The sequence below is a fragment of the Eublepharis macularius genome, chromosome 4 (genome assembly GCF_028583425.1).
Source record: "Eublepharis macularius isolate TG4126 chromosome 4, MPM_Emac_v1.0, whole genome shotgun sequence".
NCBI lineage: Eukaryota > Metazoa > Chordata > Lepidosauria > Squamata > Eublepharidae > Eublepharis > Eublepharis macularius.
The window spans coordinates 79,646,904-79,669,516 of NC_072793.1; the positions used below are offsets into that span (position 1 = coordinate 79,646,904).

General features: G+C 41.6%; 1 protein-coding gene across 1 annotated transcript in view; it reads right to left on the reverse strand.

Moving 5' to 3' along the window:
- Window positions 1–22,613, reverse strand: part of ADAMTS2 (ADAM metallopeptidase with thrombospondin type 1 motif 2) — a 361,463-nt gene that overhangs the window by 96,312 nt on the left and 242,538 nt on the right. The window contains exon 4 of the mRNA XM_054976819.1: window positions 10,810–11,009. Coding sequence (XP_054832794.1) covers window positions 10,810–11,009 — 200 coding nt within the window. The remainder of the gene's footprint in view (window positions 1–10,809; window positions 11,010–22,613) is intronic.

Consider the following 22,613-nt stretch of genomic DNA (forward strand, 5'->3'; position numbering starts at 1 on the left):
CACACAACATGATGATGGCAATTCTGAGCCTCCATTGCACTGATATCATCATATCAAGCATTACCAATTTCACCACATCAAGCAATATCAATTTCATGAGGCTCCACTAGTCACTTCTTTAAGTGATGTCATTGCGCCTGTCGGCAGGCATGCTCCTGTGCAACACAGGAGCCAAAGTGAAAGCATTGTGACTGGTGGGAGCATGTTTGTGGTGCATTGGCCTGGGACGTTTTTTGCTTCCCAGGCCCATTCCCTGGTGAGGTGAGTAGTGCCGGGGGGCAGAAGCTGGGAGCAGGGGATATCCTGTCCCCACCAGGGGACCTGGTAGCCCTAGTTCATAGTGTCCATGTGATAAATAGATTATTATACTTGGATGAGGAAGATTAACATTTGAGTAAAGTGCTTCAGGAAATTCACTGGGTCATCTCAGACCAGCCATCCTCTCTCAGTTTAACCTTCTTAACTGGCTTAAAATGGAGCAGACTCCATGTTGAACTCCTTGGGAAAAGCTGGGATATAAAAAAGGTAAACTTGTTTGGATCCACAGACAATTAAATTGGGATGTTGACTAAGGCCAGTGGATATAGTTGTCTTACTCACCGATTTCCCCCCCACACGCACACACCGGGAGTATTTATACTTTGCTATTAGACAGATTTAACAGTGATTCCCTCCTCCTAGGTAATTTTGGAAACTGTAGCTCTGTGATGGTAACTAGGGATCTCTAACAAATAATTCTCAGAATCCATACCAAGGACTTTTTGAGGGAAGCTATCACAGTTACAAGGATATAAAATGACTATAATATTGTAGTATACATAGGCAATGATAGTTGTCCCCAGTCTTGGACCAATCATTCTCTCTTTCAGCCTGATCTATATGACAGAGTTGTTGAGAAGATAAAATGGAGAAGGAGACAACCATGTACAAGTGCCCTCAGCTCCTTGTTGGAAAGTGAGATCAAAATGTAACATATATGTGGATGTCTGCTGGTGTCAAATAAGGAAACTTACTCATTTTATACACCTCCACTATTCTCCTCACTGTGGACTGATGTAAGCAGTTTCTTTTCATGGTATCTTAATCTCATGATCCACGAACAGAGATGGGGGAGGGACCAAGGTCAGTTATGTGTGCTATTGGACTAAACAACAGAAAATCTGGCCATTGTGTGCACAGATGTGCTAACAAAATACCAGTAGGCCATTTTGTACTACTACATGACCAATACTTTCTACTTCTGAACAAAGTTTTTAAAACCTCACAAAACAGATGGGCTGGCAAAGCTAGTTAGCTTATAGGGTCTTTTGTTTCATTTTTGACAAGCACTGGCTTTAGAAAGGTCACAGGTTTCTGCTGGTTTCATAACCAGTTTATTTTCTTGAACTTCTTCCTTAAGCTATTTGGCCTTATCAACTTTTGCCTACAAACTATAGTACAAACATGTTCCAAAAGAAGCACTAAATGCATAAACATAGATGTCAGCAACCCCACCATATGGTTGCTTCAAGACACAACATAACAACGATCACTACAATCCATTGTACAATCCTCCCCCCACACCCCAAAATAGAGAAAAACCCCAGATATGAGTCCCTGCATAGTTGTGTCTTGGATGAAAAGTTCTACTCACACTGAAAGGTTAAATTCACACAGTGCAGAAGACAGGTTTTTACCACTCCCTCAGCAGGCAATTGCTGTGTTGCTTCTGGAGGGATGTACAAACCAGAGCTATGTCTCCAAGATGCCATAGAATTTTAAATGAACAGGGAGTATACCATAAGAACATAAGAACATAAGCAAAGCCATGTTGGATCAGGCCAGTGGCCCATCCAGTCCAACATTCTGTCACACACAGTGGCTAGAAATCCAGTGCCATCTAAAGGACTGTCAGTGAGGCCAGGACACCAGAAGCCCTCCCACTGCCTTCCTTCCAGCACCAAGACAACAGAGCACCACCTCCCCACAAAGAGAATACCATCTATCTCCTGTGGCTAATAGCCACTGATGGACCTCTGCTCCATATATTTGTCCAGTCCCCTCTTGAAGCTGGCAATGCTTGTAGCTGCCACCACCTCCTGTGGCAACGAATTCCATGTGTTTATCACCCTTTGTGTAAAGTAGTATTTTCTTCTATCTGTTCTAACCCGACTGCTCAATAATTTCATAGAGTGCCCACGAGTTCTTGTATTGTGAGAAAGGGAGAAAAACACATCTTTCTCTACCTTCTCTAACCCGTGCATTATCTTGTAAACCTCTATCATGTCTCCCCTCAGTCGTCTTTTCTCCAGGCTAAAGAGCCCCAAGCGCCTCAATCTTTCCTCATAGGGAAAGTGTTCCAACCCTTTAATCATTTTAGTTGCCCTTCTCTGTACTTTTTCCAGTGCTATGATATCTTTTTTAAGGTGTGGCGACCAGAACTGTACACAGTACTCCAAATGAGGCCTCACCATCGATTTATACAGAGGCATTATGATACCGGCTGATTTGTTTTCAATCCCTTTCCTAATAACCCCTAGCATAGCATTAGCTTTTTTTATGGCAGTCGCACACTGTGCTGACGTTTTTAGTGAGTTATCTATCATGACTCCAAGATCTCTCTCTTGGTCAGTCTCCGCCAGTTCAGACCCCATCAACTTGTATTTATATTTTGGATTTTTGGTTCCAATGTGCATTACTTTGCACTTGGCTACATTGAACCTCATTTGCCACATGGATGCCCACTCTTCTAGCCTCGACAGATCCCTTTGGAGTGCCTCACAATCCTCTCTGGCTTTCACCACCCTGAACAATTTCGTGTCATCTGCAAATTTAGCCACTTCACTGCTTAATCCCAATTCCAAATCATTAATAAACAAGTTAAAAAGCATTGGACCCAATACCGACCCCTGTGGCACCCCACTGCTCACCACCCTCCACTGTGAGAAGTGCCCGTTTATACTCACTCTGTTTCCTATTAATTAGCCAGTTTTCGATCCACAAGAGGACTTGGCCCTTTATCCCATAGCTACTGAGCTTACTTAGGAGCCTTTGATGAGGAACTTTGTCAAAAGCTTTCTGGAAGTCAAGATAAACAATATCTATCGGGTCTCCCTTGTCCACTTGTTTGCTCACTCCCTCAAAGAACTCTAACAGATTGGTGAGACAAGATCTTCCCTTACAGAACCCATGCTGAGTTTTCCTCATCAGCTTTTGGTCATCAATGTGCCCACTAATTTTATTTTTGATAATAGTTTCCACCAACTTACCCGGTATTGACGTCAGGCTGACTGGCCTGTAATTTCCCGGATCTCCCCTGGAACCTTTTTTAAAGATGGGGACAACATTAGCTACCTTCCAGTCCTCAGGAACAGATGCAGAGTTTAATGACAGATTACATATTTTTGTGAGGAGATCTACAAGTTCACACTTGAGTTCTTTCAGAACTCTTGGATGTATGCCATCTGGGCCCGGTGATTTATCAGTTTTTAAATTATCTAGCAGTCGCATAACCTCCTCTCTCGTCACCTCAATGTGACTCAGGTCTTTCAAAACCCCTCCCAAAGTCAGTGCTTCCGGAGTGGGCATGCACTTCTTATCTTCCACAGTGAAGACAGAAGCAAAGAACGCATTCAGCTTCTCGGCCATTTCCCTATCACCCTTTAGTAATCCTTTTACGCCTTGGTCATCCAAGGGCCCCACTGCCTCCCTAGCTGGTTTCCTACTTCTAATATATTTAAAGAATTGTTTATTGTTTTTCTTTATGTTCTTTGCAATATGCTCCTCATATTCCCTTTTTGCCTGTCTGATCACAGACTTGCACTTTTTTTGCCACAGCTTATGCTCCTTTTTATCAACCTCACTCCGACTAGTTTTCCACTGCCTAAAAGAATCCTTTTTGCCTTTTACAGCTTCTATTACATTGCTTGTTAACCATGCTGGCCTTTTCCTAAACCTATTTGTGCCTTTCCTAACCAGCGGTATATATTTAATTTGAGCTTCCAGGATTGTAGTTTTAAATAGTCTCCAAGATTCCCCAAGTGTTTTGACCTTTTTTACTTTCCCTTTCAGTTTCTTCTTCACGTACCCCCTCATCTCAGAAAAGTTACCCCTTTTGAAGTTAAACATGGCTGTGTTGGTCTTATTAGGCAATTTCCTATTTATACATATGTTGTACTCAATAACATTATGGTCACCGTTCCCAAGTGGTGCAATCACATTTACATCTCTCACCAGGTCTTCAGCATTACTGAGGACCAAATCCAGGATCACCTCTCCCCTAGTAGGTTCTGTAACCATCTGTTCCATAGCACAGTCATTGAGACAGTCTAGAAACTCACTTTCTCTCCCCCGATTCGAACACCCATTGGCCCAGTCAATGTGTGGGTAGTTAAAATCACCCATTACAACACAGTTTTTTTGTTTAGCAGCCATCTTTAATCCTGTCATCATTTTATAATCCTCCTCTATTTTCTGATCTGGAGGGCGATAACAAACTCCCACAGTTAAGTTTCCATTTGGGCCCATAATTTCAACCCATAGCATTTCCAGAAGCGAATCTAATTCAGTTACCTTCTCAATCTTACTGGAATGTATACCTTCTCTGACATATAGAGCCACCCCACCACCAACCCTTCCCTCCCTATCCTTCCGATATAATTTATATCCAGGAATCACCGTGTCCCACTGATTTTCCTCATCCCACCAAGTTTCTGATATGCCCACAATGTCTATGGATTCGCCCAACACTAAACATTCCAGCTCCCCAATTTTACCTCGGACACTTCTAGCATTTGTATATAAACACCTGTAACTTCCCCGGCACACTTTGCCTCGAGACGTAGTTAGGTCATCTGCACTGTTTGTCTCCATCTCAGTTGACAACTCTAATCTATCTCCCTGTAGAAGTGTTATACCTAGCCCTTCATCTCTCTGAGATGAACCATCCTGAACCAGAGACACTTTATCTCTTGTCGGCTTTCCCCTAGCATTTAGTTTAAAAACTGCTCTGCCACCTTTTTGATTTTAAGTGCCAGCAGCCGGGTTCCTTCTCGGGACAAGTGGAGACCGTCTCTCTTGTACAGCTCCCGCTTGTCCCAAAAAGAATCCCAGTGCCTAACAAACTTGAACCCTTCCTCCCTACACCATCGTCTCATCCACGCATTGAGACTCCTGATCTGCGTTTGTCTCTCTGGCCCTGCGCGTGGAACAGGTAGCACTTCTGAGAAGGCTACCTTGGAGGTCCTGGCCTTGAGTCTCCTGCCTAACAGCCTAAATTTTTGTTCCAAGACCTCACGACTGCATTTCCCAACATCGTTGGTTCCAACATGGACCACGACCGCTGACTCCTCCCCAGCACTATCTACCAGCCTATCTATAACACGCGTAATGTCCGCTACCTTCGCACCAGGCAGGCAAGTCACCATACGGTCAGAACGCGGTTGTGCCACCCAGCTATCTACTTGTCTAAGGATCGAATCACCAACTACCAAGAGCCTCCCTCCCGCCCCACCCAGGGATGATTCCTTGATGCGAAAGGAAACCTGCTCACCAACTGAAGAAGAGGTCCCTTCTGAGGGCATGTTCCCCTTATCCTCAGTACAGTGCCCTGATTCCACAAGATCCTCATTCTCCTTGACAACAAGAACGCTGCCATTTTTAGAGTGGGACACATCTATCCTGTCCCTGAGAATCTTGTCCTCGTGCCTATCTAACTGTCTCCGCTTCTCCAGGTCAGCCACCTTGGCCTCAAGGGTACGTACTCGTTCCCTGAGAACCAGGAGCTCCTTGCAGCGAGCACACATCCAGGACTTCTGACCAGAAGGCAGATAGTCATACATGTGACACTCAGTGCAATACACTGGAAAGCCCCCAACCCCCTGCTGGCATTCTGACTTCATTATTCTGTTTTAGGAATAACACACTAAGAGGAAAGAAAACGGCTATGATCCCCCGGCTAAGAGCCACAGGCCAAGAGCCCTTTAGCTCTTGCCCTTCGGCTCGCGCCAAGGGCTCGCGCCCCTGCCCAGCAGTTGCCTTTTCAATGCAAAAGGTCACTTCCTGCTAAGCACAGGAGGTGAGCACAAAGGGGGGTGTGTGGCTTGTACTCCAGCAACCCCCAGCAGCCTTACAAACACACTCACCCTCAAACACAATCAAGCCCAAACACACTCAGCCTCAAAACTACACTCAAATCAACACAAAACTACACACAAAAAGCCCCAAAGCTAGAGAGGACCACCCTTAGCTTCTCAGCTTAACCCACCACAGCCAAGAAAGGCAAAAAGCCCTTACCTCCTCTAGCAGCTGCAGACCATGTGCTCCTGAGCCCAGGTGACCAATTTCTTCACTGAACTAGAAGAACTCCAATGCATTAGAAGTCAAACTAATTTTCCAGCAATGGTTCTGTTTACAACAACATCCAATTGTTTCCATCATAATCTTGTTTCCTGCAGTTGAGTTTAGATTAATTTTCTGAGTTTTCAAGGAACTGTCATTTTTTTAAAATGTGGCATTCCTGCCCTTTGTACTTTCAGGGATCTGTTCTCTCTCTCTGCTGCATTTACCTATTAAAGGCAAATTTCAAAATGGACATTACTGCGAAACATTTATCTTGTGAGTCATTAATTTATTAATTTATTATCTATCTATATAATAAAATATTATAATAAATGAATCACTCACAAGATAAGTTCTTTTTGGCAGCAATGTCCATTTCAGAAAAAATAAAAGCCATGTGTCCACACATTTTGGCCTGCCTTGTATTCACTGAAACCCTATTCTATCCTGACATGCAGGAAGGATTGGGTGTTGAGTTTGACATCACACGAAACTTTTGACGCATTTGGAGTGCCTCCAAAATATAACATGAGATTGTCTGACTCCTCAGGGTGAGGGTTTGTCATGCTGCCGGTGGGAGGGGGGAGATGGAAGGATGTTCACCATGACAAATGTAAGTCAATTTATTGACTCTTTTAAAAGGCGTTCCCAAATTCTACCTCATTCTTCCAACATACTGTCACACTTTAATCTGACCAAGAACAAGCACCCTGGCTATGTAAACAGTAGAGTGTTTGATTCCAAACAAGTTACCAGAGACAAGCATAGTTTTTACTCTTGCTCTAATTTTTATTCCCAAATTCATTCCCCTTCTTTCTCTCATATAAGTAAATGATTGCTATGTACTCCTGTGGAGAAAAAGAAAAAGTTGCTATTGAAGACACTGTTACACTGTCCGCAATTTCTACAGTCCCCTCAGCAACACTTTGTGATGCATCTCTCACTGACAGGAATGCCACAGAAGGTTGCAAAGTGCCTTTGTGTATAGATAAAACAGCGATGCACTGCACCCCAGAGGCCTCCTTGCAATATACTAGCCCAACCATTCAGACGCACCCTGTCTTTCATAACAGCAGACATTTTGATAATGGTAAAATAATCAACTGAAAACATTCTAAACAGCATCTTTTGAAAAAAACATTTGAATGTCCAGGTAATACAGAATTTTGTCCATTAGGCTAGTTTAAAAGAAGGCTACGGAGAGAAATACTGGCATGTTAATGGAAACATGATAATCTGGCAGAGACAAAATAGTCTGAAGCTGAAAGCTAGATGACAAGTGGCCTGTTTTACTTTGCGGTGATCCTTGTAGATTAGTGAGGTTGAAGCTGGCTTCATCCCAGTGGGTGAAAAAAAACTTCTGGCATTTCTCTGATAAAAACTGCATTGGGGACTGTGACCTCAATTATAAGAAATAAAAATCAGACTATCCAGTTAAGCCATTTTGGGCAAATCTCTCTCTTTCTTGTTCACTTTACTATGGATATTTATTTGTCTGAGAATATAAAACAGATGTATTGAATAAAGAATAAGCCATTGAGTTTGAGATTGGGCTGATGTAAGATTCTCATTTAAATTTTATAAGAAATGTCAAGTTGGTCCTTCCTTATTTTGAGGCAAAGGTTTGAAACAGGAAATAAAATAGCATTGTCTTTGTCCGCTTAGATGTAAAACTGAAGAATTACCTCACCAAAAGAATTGATTTCTGATGTGGTAACTTTTTCCATATTTTATGTAGTTTTCCATGCAAACACTTCTCACTATAAGCAAGAGTTGTCAAAGATCCCACATCTGGGCTTTGCCATCTCAGAAACAAATATATCAATTGACCCTACTTTGAATGGGATGGGCAGAGTAAGACCCTGACTCCATAATTCTCTCACAGTGAAATATAAAAAACCTTTTTCAGAGTACTAGAGATCCACCTCAGAAGAGGAGGCACTGACTATATTGAATCACAAAGACCCCAGAATTACTTGTCCTGGAATGAGGGTGATTTTGTAGTGAAATCTTCCAACCTCTTGTTGCAGCATTTTGATAAGTAAAAAATAGCAAAGGACATTATACAACATGTTCAATCAGTGAACGATAGAATATTTTTGACTACTCCTCTTTAAAAATAAACAATTTGGCTATGCAACAGCTTGAGCCCAAGCTAGAAACCCATCAGGACCCCGCTTTTCTTCCAACTTCAAAGACAAACAATGCTATTATAAAACTTTTTTTTTTTTTTTTACAAAATGACCATTGTGATAACAGCTATTAGAATTTCCAGCTGAAGTAGGTACAGATGTAGGTGAAGCACATTTTGTACTTTCTTAACCATCTACAGGTACACATTGCTAAAGATTTGCTGTATGTATCAACAATCAACATACGTATTGGATAACTCACTGGGGAAAGGAATCAATTTATTCCACAGCTACATATTTTATGACTTCCTTACAATTACTTTATATCTTAAAATAGATTTAAGTGACATGATAAATAAAGGTGCCTTTCCAAATCTGTTTCAGTGTGTCTGCCACAATGTTGTTAGATTTATTTGGCTTCCTTTAACTTGAAAATGTAGAAAACCATCTGTTTCATCTGCATGCTTCTTTTTAAGTCACTGACAAATAAAATAAAAACCTCCCTATATAATTGACTGATATTGACTTTTTAAACTTGAACTTTTGGAATGTGCCTGTAACCGTCAAAGGAGGACAGGCACACATATTTTGATTGTTACTAACTTTTCTACTCTTTCCATTTCAAGGCCACAGTATTAAGTATTCTCAAGGACTATAAAAGGTGGTCACAAAATTCCAGCCCAAGATTTGAACTAAGGGGAAACATGAATGCAGTATTGCATTTCAACCAAGCGAAATGAGAGTTCACAACTCAGTCATATACAAATGGAATTGAGAAAGCGTCAACATTTTATTGAACAAGGTATGTTGTCTTTGTATATTATTCTACCAGTACAATCCTATGTAGAGCTATTCCAGTCTAACTCATTGATTCCAGTGTATTAGAGTGGAATAACTCTGAATAAGACTGCAGTGTAAATCTAGGTTCTGTCAATCTACAGGTTGCATACAATAACCCCCACATTAATGTTATAGTATACTGAGAATGAATATTCCTCACATACTAAGACAGAAAGACTGGGTTTAGGTCATCTTATTAAAATCTGTAAAGAGAAGTGACTGCCGCAATTGGAGCTCTGAAAAATTAATCTAGGCAAAGTAACTCATGTCAGTCCAGAAAAAAATTAATTCAGAGCAGGAGCAAGTAATAGTTCTGTACTTCAGAATAAAAGTTGGTGTTCTATTTTTAATAGCCGAAAGAACCATACTAATTTCCACCAAATATACTGTAATAATGGACAGGTGAAAACTACAAAATATGTTCCCTCTCACACACACATCCATCCTCTCTGTACTTCTTCCTTTCCTGTTGTCTTTCTACCCTATCCAATCTCTTTTTCTGTTCCCATCTGCCCTTACACACATATGCATAGGATCTCTCTCTCTCACACACACAGCCATTCTCAATAATAGTGACCATAATGCTGAATCCACCTTAGCTTTTGTCTGTTCAAGACATTCCTGTCAACTACCTGTTCAGTAAGCAGTACTTTAAGCATGGGATGCAGCCCTAGCTCTACTTTAGTTCTGGGGTTCTAAAAAATCTAAGTGTATTGGAACACCAAAATGTAAACAAAGAAAACTCAGGGAGGACATTCTAATAATTCATTCAATCAGTTGTTGTGAAATACACTGTACCGTTAGATTATTTTAATTGAATCGGCTTTATGGGCCCACATATGCCCGTCTACTGAAGTGACTGGGGATACTCTTTAAAGAGTAAAAAAGCTATGCCTTTCTAGAGAATTTTCAGGAAAGATTTTCAAATTTTCTTTCCTTCCTTAATGCCAGCAGTAAAAGGTAAAGCACTGAGTACTGATCCATGGAGGGATATCGCATCACAACATTTTCTTGGCAGACTTTTTGTTACGGGGTGGTTTGCCATTGCCTTCCCATCATCTACACTTTACCCCCAGGAAACTGGGTACTCATTTTACTGATCTTGGAAGGATGGAAGTCTGAGTCAACCTTGAGCCTGACTTCCACCAGGATCGAACTCAGGTCATGAGCAGAGCTTGGACTGCAGTACTGCAGCTTACCACTTTGTGCCACAGGGCTAATGCCAGTGAGGTAACCTAATAGACACAGCTTAGAGAGTACCTTCTGTTCCTATCCTGCTCCAATTCAGCTAATTCCAATGCTGGAAGAAAGGAGAAGGCTGAAGACACACCATGACATTCATGCACATACCCCAATCTAGAAAGTACATAAAAACTAGATTTACCTTAAACATGCAACTAACCTTATTAATTTTTCCTTATTATTACTATATTTCTGAAACTTGATGTTTATTTTGAGGTATGATTTAAGAAGGCAAATTGGTTTCTGATCTGATCTGAAACACTGACAGATTACTCACAATGTTCATTAGTGTGAGAAGATACTTCTGAACATGTTCTTTCCCATGGAACTGTACAACGGAGTCATCAACACCAAGCAGAACTTCAATGTTGTAATCATCATCAGCTGCATGCCTTGGATATCTCCTTCTCCTTCTGGAATTATGGATCTCATCATCTAAGAGATTCAACATGCTCTCTAGATTGCTTAGGTCAGCTTCTGTAAGAAATTGCAACAAAAAAATCTTATCAACAGCTCATTAAACTAAATTAATTATACCAAAATTCCTGTTTCAGTTCCAGTTTTGTACAAATTGGAAAGTTGGTATAAAGTTACTACCTTGCTGGATCAAAGGAATGCTGTAGACATAGTTTATCTCGATTTCAGTAAGGCTTTTGATAAGGTTCCACATAATATCATTGTTGACAGGTTGGTAAAGTGTGGTTTGGATCCTATTACTGTTAGTTTGTTAATGGTTCCTCATCCTCTTGGAGAAGAGTGACAAGTGGTGTGCCTCAGGGATCGGTCCTGGGACCTGTTCTGTTCCACATTTTTATAAATGATTCGGATGAAGGAACAGAGGGAATGCTTATTAAATTTGCAGATGATATTAAATTGAGAGGGGTAGCAAATATGGTAGAAGACTGAGTTAGGATACAGGATAATGTTTTTTTTTTTTTTGAATAAAGGTTTTATTGGGTAGGTTGACATACATAATCCATAATCCATAATATAACTGTATATACCCCTTTTATATATATATATATATATATATATATATATATATATATATATATATATATATATATATATATATATATATATATATATATATATATATATATATATATATATATATATATATATGTCCCCACCCTTCCCCCTCCCCCTTTTCTTTTAAGACCCCCCAACAACACTATAACCTCTTTATTTCTTATCATTAACTCTATTCTATTATTTGTCCCTATTATCATAGGTAAAGCTCATATATATTCTCTATAAATCTTAGTAACTATCCAGAGATGGATCCAGGATAATGTTGACAGGCTGGAACACTGGGCTAAAACAAATAAAATGAATTTCAACAGAGATAAATACAAAGTTCTGCACTTAGGTAGGAAAAATCAAATGCATAATTATAGGATGGGGGAGACTCATTCTGGCAGTAGTATGTATGAAAAGGATCTAGGGGTCTTATTAGACCATACACGGAACATGAATCAGCAGTGTGATGTGGTAGCTAAAAAGGCAAATGCAATTTTGGGCTGTATCAACAGAAGCATAGTGTCCAGATCACACGAAGTGATGGTATCGCTTTACTCTGCTCTGTTTAACCTCACCTAGAGTATTGTGTTCAGTTTTGAGCACCACAATTTCAGAAGGATATAGACAAGCTGGAAACTGTCCAGAGGAGGGCAATGAAGATAGTGAGGGGTCTGGAGACCAAGTCCTATGAAGAAAGGTTGAAGGAGCTCTCTATGTTTAGCTTGGAGAGGAGATGACTGACAGGTGATATGATAACCATCTTCAAGTACTTGAAGGGCTGTCATACAGAGAATAGTGTTGAGTTGTTTTTCACTGACCCAGAAGGTTAGACCAGAATGAATAAGGTAAAATTAAATCAAGAATTTTCAGCTAAACATTAGGAAGAACTTCCTGACAGTTAGAGTGGTCCCTTAGTGGAATACACTTCCTTGGGAGGTGGTAGGCTCGTCTTCTTTGGAGGTTTTAAAGCAGAGGCTAGATGGCCATCTGACAGCAATGCTGATTTTGTGAACCTAGGCAGATCATGAGAAGGAGGGCAGGAAGGGTTACATCAGTACTTAGTTCTCTTGTCCCCTTCTTACATGCCCAGGATAAGGCCAATCGCAACCTTGAGGTGAGGTAGCAATTTTCCCCAAGTCAGTTTGGCTAGGGATCCTGATGGTGTTTTGCCATCTTCTGGGCATGCAGTAAGGGTTACTGGGTGTGTGTGTGGGTGGTGGGGGGAGGTAACTGTGAATGTCTTGCGTTGTGCAGAGGTTGGACAAGATGACCCTAGAGGTACCTTCCAACCCTATGATTCTATGAAACTTGGAGGAAGACTATTAAATTTATGCAAATAACCTGAATTTCTTCAGCAATACAAGGCAGAAAAAGTCTATTCCAAAGAAGGTTTGCATGGACAAATAAGCCACTTCATGTATACAGGACTGCTTGTGGATATGTAGTGGTGCAAATGAATCATTTTTTTCTGACCAATCATAATCTGCAGTGGAGGGAATATAGTCTTTTTTGGATTGCAGCCATAATTTATTGGGCATTAGTTCTCAAGCTGCCACCGCTGAACAATGTTGAAAAGAGTAGTATATTTCTATCACTGATTCCTGACACCCTCCAGTAAAAGCACCACATTTCCCACTCCTGTCAGTAGCATTCCGTGGTAGCAGTGGGCATTGGCTCTGTGACCCACCACCCAAGCTCTTGCAGTAAGACAGAGAGAAACTAAGAATTTGCACTTATACCAGTAAGGGTTATAGAACATTGAGTACTGATTCAAATACATATATGCCATTATACAAACAAATATGGCTTCCTGAAGTATCACCTCTTTGTTGTTTTAAAATCCACTTACATTCAGATGTGAAGAACATGAGAAGTAAAAAGTTCTTTGTAAACAATATTATAGAGCAGGGCTTTTTTTGAGCCGGAATGCCCCAGAACAGTGTTCCAGTAGCACTTTAAAATACCCATGTGACTGGTGTCATGTGAGTATTTTTAAAATGACCTATTTTGGCCTTTTGGGGCCGGGATTGGACCCAAAACAGCCTGGATCGGGCCACCACCAACTTGTTTCAGCCCCAATCTGGGCTGTTTCAGCCATTTTGGGTTCCCCCGCCCGTCAGCGGCCTGGTCCAGGCTGGTTTGGCTCTGATCCGGGCATTTCAGGGCCATTCTGGCCATTTTGGGCCCATTTAGGGACCAAAATGGCCAGGTTTGGGGATGAAACAGACTGGATCGGGGCCAAAACAGCCAGGATTGGGCAAGCCTGTATTAAGGGGTGGGGTCAGAAAATCATACAGCCTGTCTGCCTGCCTGCACTTGGGTGATGGAGACTGGTGGAAATTAATGTGAGAACATCTCCTCATTATTGGAACAAAACTGCAAAGCACAAGGAAACATGGCACCAATAGGCAACAGCATTACAAAGGTAATAATTTATTGGTACTATAGAAAAAGAAAGAAATGGATATAAAGCAGAATTGTTTTGAATACTGCTGTCGCCCTGCTACCTCTTTGCCAGCCAGTTTCTCATAGGGTTGCCAGGCCCCCTTACCCTCTTGGGTAAGAAGACCTTTATGATCTTCTCACACATGCATATAGCATGTGTGTGCACCTGTCAGAGCATGCTGATGTCACTTGCGGAAGTGAAATTGTCATAGCTGGTGGAAGCGTACCTGCTGCACGCTGACTCAGGAGGTTTTTTTTGCCTCTCAGGCCTATTCCATAGGACTCCTTCTCCTGCCAGCCACATGAGAGGTAGTTGGAGGCAGAGGCTTGGAGCGGGGGATCCCCCACCCCCACCAGTGGACCTGGCAGCTCTAGTTTTCCACCATAGTGTACACCTGCCATCACTTGCCTTCTTCAGGGTCTGTTGTTGTTGTTGTTGTTGTTGTTGTTGTTGTTGTGTGTAGTGTAACTGAGGAAAAAAATGGTGGATTGATGGTTTAAAGGGAGGAGTGTGTTCTATGATTTTTGGTGCTGTAAAGTACAAAAACAGCTGCCTCAAGAACCTTGAAGCCCAACTGGCTGTTTTCACACGGCCACGCACCCGGAAGATCGCATGAAACTCACAGCATAAAAGCATCTTCCTAGCGTGATTTCCTGGCAGGATCCCATTTAATGGTGCTTTTTCTGATGTCATTGGGTCATTAAAGGGGATCGTGCCGGGAGATCGTGCTAGGAAGATGCTTCATGCTGTGAGTTTGTGCAATCTCCCGGGGCACGTGTGAAAATGGCCATTGCAAAGAATGGGGCTGAAACACATACCAAAAAAGCCAAATGAATTAGATTCAAGCCGGCAACTCTCTGTCCAGAAAAAACAACAACATAGTTCTTTCAGAAACTCCTGAGCTGCAACTGAAATGGAATTTGTTTTAGTGCACACCCCTATTGACCAGTCTTACAGAATGTTGAGAACCACACACTTTTTCTCAAGGAACCATTACACAATAAACAGTGGCTGTACATGTAGGTTCCATTCTCAGATGCTTTCCCCTTAAGCCTGGTATTGGGAGGGACCTTTTAAGCCTTATTTTTCAGAAAATAGGAGATGTTTCTATAATAATGTGGATTTTATTGACTACAAAAGAGACAGGAAAACATTATGTGTGTGAGAGAGATAAATCAAAAATGCATTGAACAACAATATTTCTTAGAGTAAGCACTTGCTATATCCAAATGTATCCCACCCACAACTAAGTTTCTAGAACCCACCCACAAACATTCCTTAAAGGGGGGATGGTGAGGGAAGAAGTAGGAAAATGAGGCTGGCAAGGGATAAGGAAGGATAATTAGGAAGGGCAGGCAGCGGAGTGTGTCAGAGCAAGATGACGCAGAGAATAAAGGAGTGCTTTGGTTGACAGTCCTCTTTTGATAACATCGGTCTAACATTTGTTAATCCTTCTAATCCCCCAAAGGGACAATTACATTATAATTTAATATTGATTTATGTTACAACTTCAAAAATTTGATGGGAATGTGGGGAAAATGTACCCTGGAGCAAGCTGGTTGAGTTTTAATGCAGGATGATGTCTTTGATTAGCAGAAGCTTGAACCAACGTAATGGTTTTCCATAGTGTTCCTTTATAGCTAAAATATCTTGAGGAGTGTCTTCTGTTTAATGAGGTATTACTTTTGCTTTTGGGCAGAGTAAAATAATTTTGTAAAAGCGCCTTGGTATTTGTTTTTGTGGTTTGTAGTAATTCTGGTTTAATGATACCAAAACAAATATCATGTAGTTGAGTACCACTTAACCTAATTTAGTCTGTTTCATGTCCTGTACAAGATTTTTATCAGGGGACTTAAGAATAGGATTTAAGAATAGGACCTTTAATTGTAATGGATGATATGCAAGCTATGGCCATTTTTCAAGGTGTGACATATGCTTTCGATGCCCCCACTTGCTATTTAAAGCTATCATAATGGTCTATTTCTAGAATTGGGGCTTTTAAAAATTAATACTATTTTAGCCACCTTAATTTTGCTTGTAAGCTGTTCTATCCATCCATCCATCCACCCATCATGCCTTTACTTGTGATTCAAGGTAGCTTACAAATCCCAGTTAAAACTTGACAATTTCAAGCCAATAGAATAATACCCATCTCCCCTGGCAGATCCCCCCCAGCAGGTTCTAAGCTTGTTTTTATGTATGTTTTTGATATAGATAATTTAACAACTATAGTGCTTATTGTACGGTTTATATTTGCAGGCGAGTGCTAAATGGGGGGAGGAGAGCGGGGAGGGGACACGGCGACAAGAAACACACAGACACAGTGCTGGAGGTAAAGAGGCCACAACTTTATTGAGATTACAGCTCGGGAGCAAAGGCGCGCATAGGGCACAGATCTGAGCATCGGCTGACCCGCCTGCCAAGCTGATGAACCACATGCCCCCTCAGACCCCTGCTGAGGGGGGGAACCATGGGATGACAGTCAGTGGGATGCCAGGTGGGTGTACACCCCTGTGTGGATCATCCCCTGTCACCTGGGAGTGAGGCGGACTGACAGCCCCCGTCTGGGCATGCACCGGCCATTCCTCACTCCCCAGACCCCTTATGGGGATCCCCATAATAGGGAAACTGAGCCTGAGGGCCCTGTTTTCCCCCAAACGGATCGGTGCCCAATGCCCCAATCCACAGCCTGCGCAGTCCGAAGTTGTGACAAAAGGGAGGGCTGGGCGGGATGCCGCCACGGGCCAAGTGCTGAGGGGTGGGGAAGAGCCCTCTGACCAGGGGCCTGCGCCAGATGTACCTGGGCGGTGTTACCTGGCCCCTGGACACTCCCCACCCCTCCCCAACATGGCGACCACCATGCTGCTTCCCCGCTTGCCTCCCCCCGCATCGCCCGCAACTCAGGCCCCCAGGTGAGTCTGGGAGCCATTATTTGCAGGCAAGTGCTAAATGGGGGGAGGAGAGCGGGGAGGGGACACGGCGACAAGAAACACACAGACACAGTGCTGGAGGTAAAGAGGCCACAACTTTATTGAGATTACAGCTCGGGAGCAAAGGCGCGCATAGGGCACAGATCCGAGCATCGGCTGACCCGTTTTTGATATAGATAATTTAACAACTATAGTGCTTATTGTACGGTTTATATATCTAACAAACAAATATGTTTTTTCTTCCTTCTACCCTCTTTTTAAATATCCATCTTAATCAAGGGAATTTGCACACAGTTGGATATTTTGGTTGATCCTAATAATATATTTTTGTTTTAAGATTATTCTGCAGATCAGCATAGCTGCCTATGAGCTTTATTTTAATTATGTAAGTTTTTTCCTTTTTTGCAATAGCTAAAAGCAATGAAATTAAATGACACGTTGAATACGATTAAAATAATATGTGTGATTCACTAAAATTGTGACCTTAGATAAACTGTACAGCTCTAATTAATAAAATGAAATTATCTGGTCTTGAAATGTATGATGTCACGCCACAGCCAGAATCAAAAGACTGTTGTTTGATTTAAACATATTACCATGTTTCTTATCACAATGTATCACGTGGTGTCACCAGTGGTACATAACTTATATGCCGAATTTGTCAAGTTGACAATTACACCAGAAGCCCAACAGTTGATCTCAAATTTCCCATGTCCCCATAGAAATTATCTTTATTCTCTGGAAATTATAATTGCTATTTTATTAGAGTACCTTTTTCATAAATCGAGGGCAATAAGAGAGACATGAACAAAGACAGAGTGATTCATTCAACACAGACTTCCAACAATATCCCCATCTAAGGGAATCATTCCGTCAGGTGTTTCTGTGCACAGCATTCCCATTTTCTGCCAAATATTGCACCCTATTGCAGGCTTGATTTTCTTGATTTTATGTGGGGCATACTTGCTTGCAATTCCTTCCTCTGGCCTAGTGGCAGACATTTTGCTTGTACCTTCTGTCAAGCGGGTACTACAAATTGATATTGTTGTGCACAGACTTGTGCCTCTGTGGTTCGTTCTCTTTTTCCCAACCAACCACAATAAAAATTAAAAAAAAATCCAGGAGTCCTTCTTGAATTGAAGCAAAACAGATGGTTATTAACCTGGGGGATGAGCCTCTTCCCTTACACAGAAGTAGACGGTCTCCTTGTGTGTAAAAAGCTCAACCCCTTACAATAGAAGTGTAGAGTAATTAATACTTTCAGATAATCATAACAATATTACAATATTCTAATATTTGCTATCTTATTGGCTCATAAGGTATCTAGGGTTAGTTCTGATTTGAAGATGCAATTCTGGGTTGGCTCTTCTTCTGGGGAGAATTCCAAATCCTGCAAACCCCTTATCTTGTCCTCAATTCAGAAGGACATAGGCTAACCTCTCACCCACTTTCTTCTGGGCATAATACTTTCAATAGCGCCAATGCGTCTCGATCTAGCAACCTTGATACCCTCTGATAACTGAATTCTGCTGGTAAGAAGGGATGTTTTATTTTCTCTGTGTCCTTTCCTCCAGTTCCTTCTCTGCCTTAAGGAAAGTAGGCCACAGGTGGCCAAAACCAGCTTGCTGCATCAAATCAGTTTTCTACAAAAGGCTCTCTGGTACTGATTTCTTTTGGAATCTTATAGAATAATATAACATATGCATAATATTTTATAAGTGCATCTCTAAAAGCAGTATATCAGTTCTTACACAGTTTCAAGTCTTCTTGTTTCCAGTGTCATATTCTTACAGGTTGTATTACAAGTACTACATTGGCTCCTGAGCATAGGAAGAAAGTGCAAGGCATATATGTGTTGTATAAAAGTAATATATAAAATCCTTTTCTTCAATTCTATATCCATCAATATGGATAGTGGGACTGCATTCCTTCCTCATTGCATTCCTGCAGGATAGTTTTGTTTTGGAGGGCACAAGCCTTTTGCTTGTGTCCTCCCAAAAGCATGCAGGATAGCTGCCACAGACTGAGAGTACTATATAAATGCTTCCATTCCTTGTAAAAGCTAGTATTGTAAAACAACACAGAGACAAGATGAAATGTAAAAAAATCGGTTTAAGGGAAGATAGGGGGGAAGGAAACTACAGAAACTGGTGTTGCACGATGCTGCAATCTTACTTTGTACTTAAAAGTGATGTCATGGTATCATGTGGTGCTCTAGGATTTTCTCCAGATATTTGGAGAACATTAGCATGCAGATGATACCCAGCTCTGTATCTCACTATTCAAATCCCCTGATGATACAATGAAGATACTGAAAGCAAAGAAATTGAAACTGAACCAAGACAAGATGAAACTGATGCTGGTTGAGAAGCTGGAGATCTTGAAGAATATTGCGCTTCCCACTTTTGATGGGGTTCAGTTGACTCAGCTGCAGTTGACTCAGCTGCGTTGACTCAGCTGCAGACTCAAGACTCAGCACTGCTGCTAGAGAAGCAAGTAAATTCAGCTGCAAAAAAGGCCTTTCCCAACTCAGACTAGCTTGGAAGATGGCCCCCTACCTTGACACAGCCAGTTGGGCCACCTGGATTCATACCATGGTAACACTGAGCGCATTGTAATGCGCTCTTCATAGGTTTCTCCTCAAAGTCAGATTGGAAACTCCAGCTAGTACATGTGACTTGATTATTGTCACAAAGAAGGCAGAGCATGCATATTACTTCCATTCTGCAGTTACTCTATTGGCTACCCATCAGTTACCAGGCTCAATTCAAGGTTCTGACCATCACATGCAAAGCCCTCCATGGCCTAGGCCCCTCACATCTGCAGGACCACCTCTCCTTCTATGCTTCTCTACGACAGCTTCGCTCATCTGAACAAACACTTCTGCAGATACCACCCTACAAACAAATGGGCAAAATTAAAAGCTGCCTGTACACGTGATTTCTCTGTGGTGGCTCCCTATCTTATGGAATGGCTTGCCTGAAGAGGTCAGGAAAGTTCCCACTCTCTTGGCTTTCCACAAACGATGCAAAACTGAATTATTCAGGGCTTTTTTACTCAATCAGGTAGTGCCTTAAGGAAAAGGTTCAGAGAGATGCTTTGGGAAAGGGACAGGGACTGTAGATGATATTTCCAAGTACTGTCTATTGATGTAGATATGCTCACACTGGGTAATTTCTTCATCATTTAATAACCCATGTCAAGACAAGACAAGACAAGACAAGACAGAACCTTTATTGGCATAACCGTAACAGTGTCAAACCATGTCAAAGTACTTAAGTTTTGTTTCAGCAAGGCCCATCTCTGCCTCCCTGTACTAGAATTTATGCTTCTTTTCAGATTTCTTTTCAGTCCTGGCCCCAGCCTGGTGGAACGCTCTGTCAATGGAAACCTGGGCCCAGCAGGACATATTATCGTTCCGCCGGGCCTGTAAGACAGAGCTGTTCCGCCAGGCGTTTGGTGATTGAAGGGGGCGGTGCCATGTCGGCCTCCCACCTTTGGGGTGGGGAAGGTTCTCCCCACCACTGCACCTTGTTAATTTGTTTTATTATTTGTATATTGATTTTAGTTTTTGTTTTTATCAATTTTAACTGTTCACCGCCCAGAGCCCCTGGGGATGGGCGGTATATAAATTGAATAAATAAATAAATAAATAATTTCTACAATGCATACCCTATGTCCTAGTTTATTGTAGATTGTATTTTCTTGAATATCTCAGTTGCTAATCAGATTGACATACACTGTGTAATCCACCTTGAATCTCAGTGAGAAAGATGGGCTGTAAACAAACAAACAAACAAACAAACAAACAAACACAAGAAAATGCAACGCTTCAAAAACCCAACAATCTACAGCCATGGGATTTTTAAGCTGTATTGTCAGTGAACCTGGAGATTCCTAAGCACATCCCTTCTGTCCTCTGCCCTCCACAAGTGATACACTGATACTTGGCAGCAACTCATGTTCATTGACACAGATCTACCACCATCACGTGTAATTCCACATGACTATAGCTCAATCATATACTTGGCTTTTGGCTCATTGTCTGCATAGCAGTGACACTGAGCCTGTTTGTAGGTCTAAAATTCCATCCTCTCCTGTCACCTGACCCCAGGAATCATACATTTGTTTCATCATTCTTCCTCACCTTTTTTCTTAGCTTGTATCTCAATGCCCTCTACTTGTCTTTTATCTTACCCATTACATTTTCCTCTAAGCCACATAAGCTTCTTCATTATTCATAAATCCTCTTTTCATAGCACAGGTTGACTGGGAACTCGATGCTGTATATCATGCATAAGGAAATTGGACTAATCCAGGAAACTAAATTAAAGTGAGGGGTTGTGAGGTGAAACTAAACTGAAATCTGAAATAAACATCAGATATAATGTATTGACAAAATGCTACATTGTTCAACTCTGGTTCAGAAAACAATTTTATAAAAATAGATGAAAACATATGCTTAGGTGTTCTTAAAGTTAAAAGAAGTTTATGCACATTTTTGTGGTATAAACTGAAACACAGGGATACATTCTACACTTAACCATAGTTCAAGGTGGCCTGTAACCTACTAATGCTCCCGCACTTCACAGTGGCCCAAAGCACATGCAAGAGGGGATTGACCAAAGTAAGTGCCAGGCCCCCTCTCTCACCAGGAGAGTAAGGAGACCTGGCAACCCTACCCTGAATGGACTTAGGAGATCCGTGGAGGAATTTAGCATGTTTGGCAGCCAAGAGCAGAACCGTTTCACTCCCCTGCCCACCTCACATGCTCAGAAGGATGAAGTCACCATGAACACAGCAGTCACTCCCCCCCCCCAAACACACACATACTCCATCATCAAGCCACTCAACCTGCACCAGGGCACTAAGGATTAACCTTTTTGCATTATTTACAGGTCTTGCTTTTGAAAGCCAAACCAAATGGGAAAGTGCTAGCACAAAACCCTGTAGCATCACAATTGATATGTACAATATGTACATATTGTATAGAATAGATCGATTTTCTCTCATTTTTCAAAGTAGCCAGAATATAAGCCTTACACTCCAAAAGCTTTCCCAATATACTACATTCTTTCCACGCCATAGTGTTATCAGCTCCTAGCAAGTGTGGACATGGAGAGGTTATAATGGGCTGAAGTTTCCCTTCCGGCATTTCATAGTCCCTTCACACAGCTCCAGTGTATAGCAAAACCTTTGCCCTGCCGCTGGATCTGTATTTTTAAACTATGCCTCCCGGCCAACATTGTATCTCCAGATGTCTCGTGTAGAGAGACTCTGAGACAGTGTGGTTGAATAGTGGGAGTCTGTGTGGTACAGAGAACACTTGCCAGTATTTAAGAATTTTAAAAAGCATTTATTAAAGAAAACAATTTCACATTCAAACTTTTAAGCACAACACCAAAGCACGCAAAGGAACACAAAAAGAAAGGGGTAAAAAAAAGCAATTCCTCTGTCCCTCCCTTTGTAAATGTCTAACTGAAATGTTCTGTCTTAGAAAGTTTCAGCTCACTGAGCAGTCCTCACACCTTCCATGGTTCAAGCCTCCAGCCTCCACAGAGCTAACAGCCACCATCTGCCAGGAGCCAGCTCTCAGCAACTTCAGCTTCCAGTTCGAATCGGCCAAAGAGACCTTTCTCCCTGTGCCAGGAAGTTTTATTGTCTCAGTTCTGGCAGATCAAA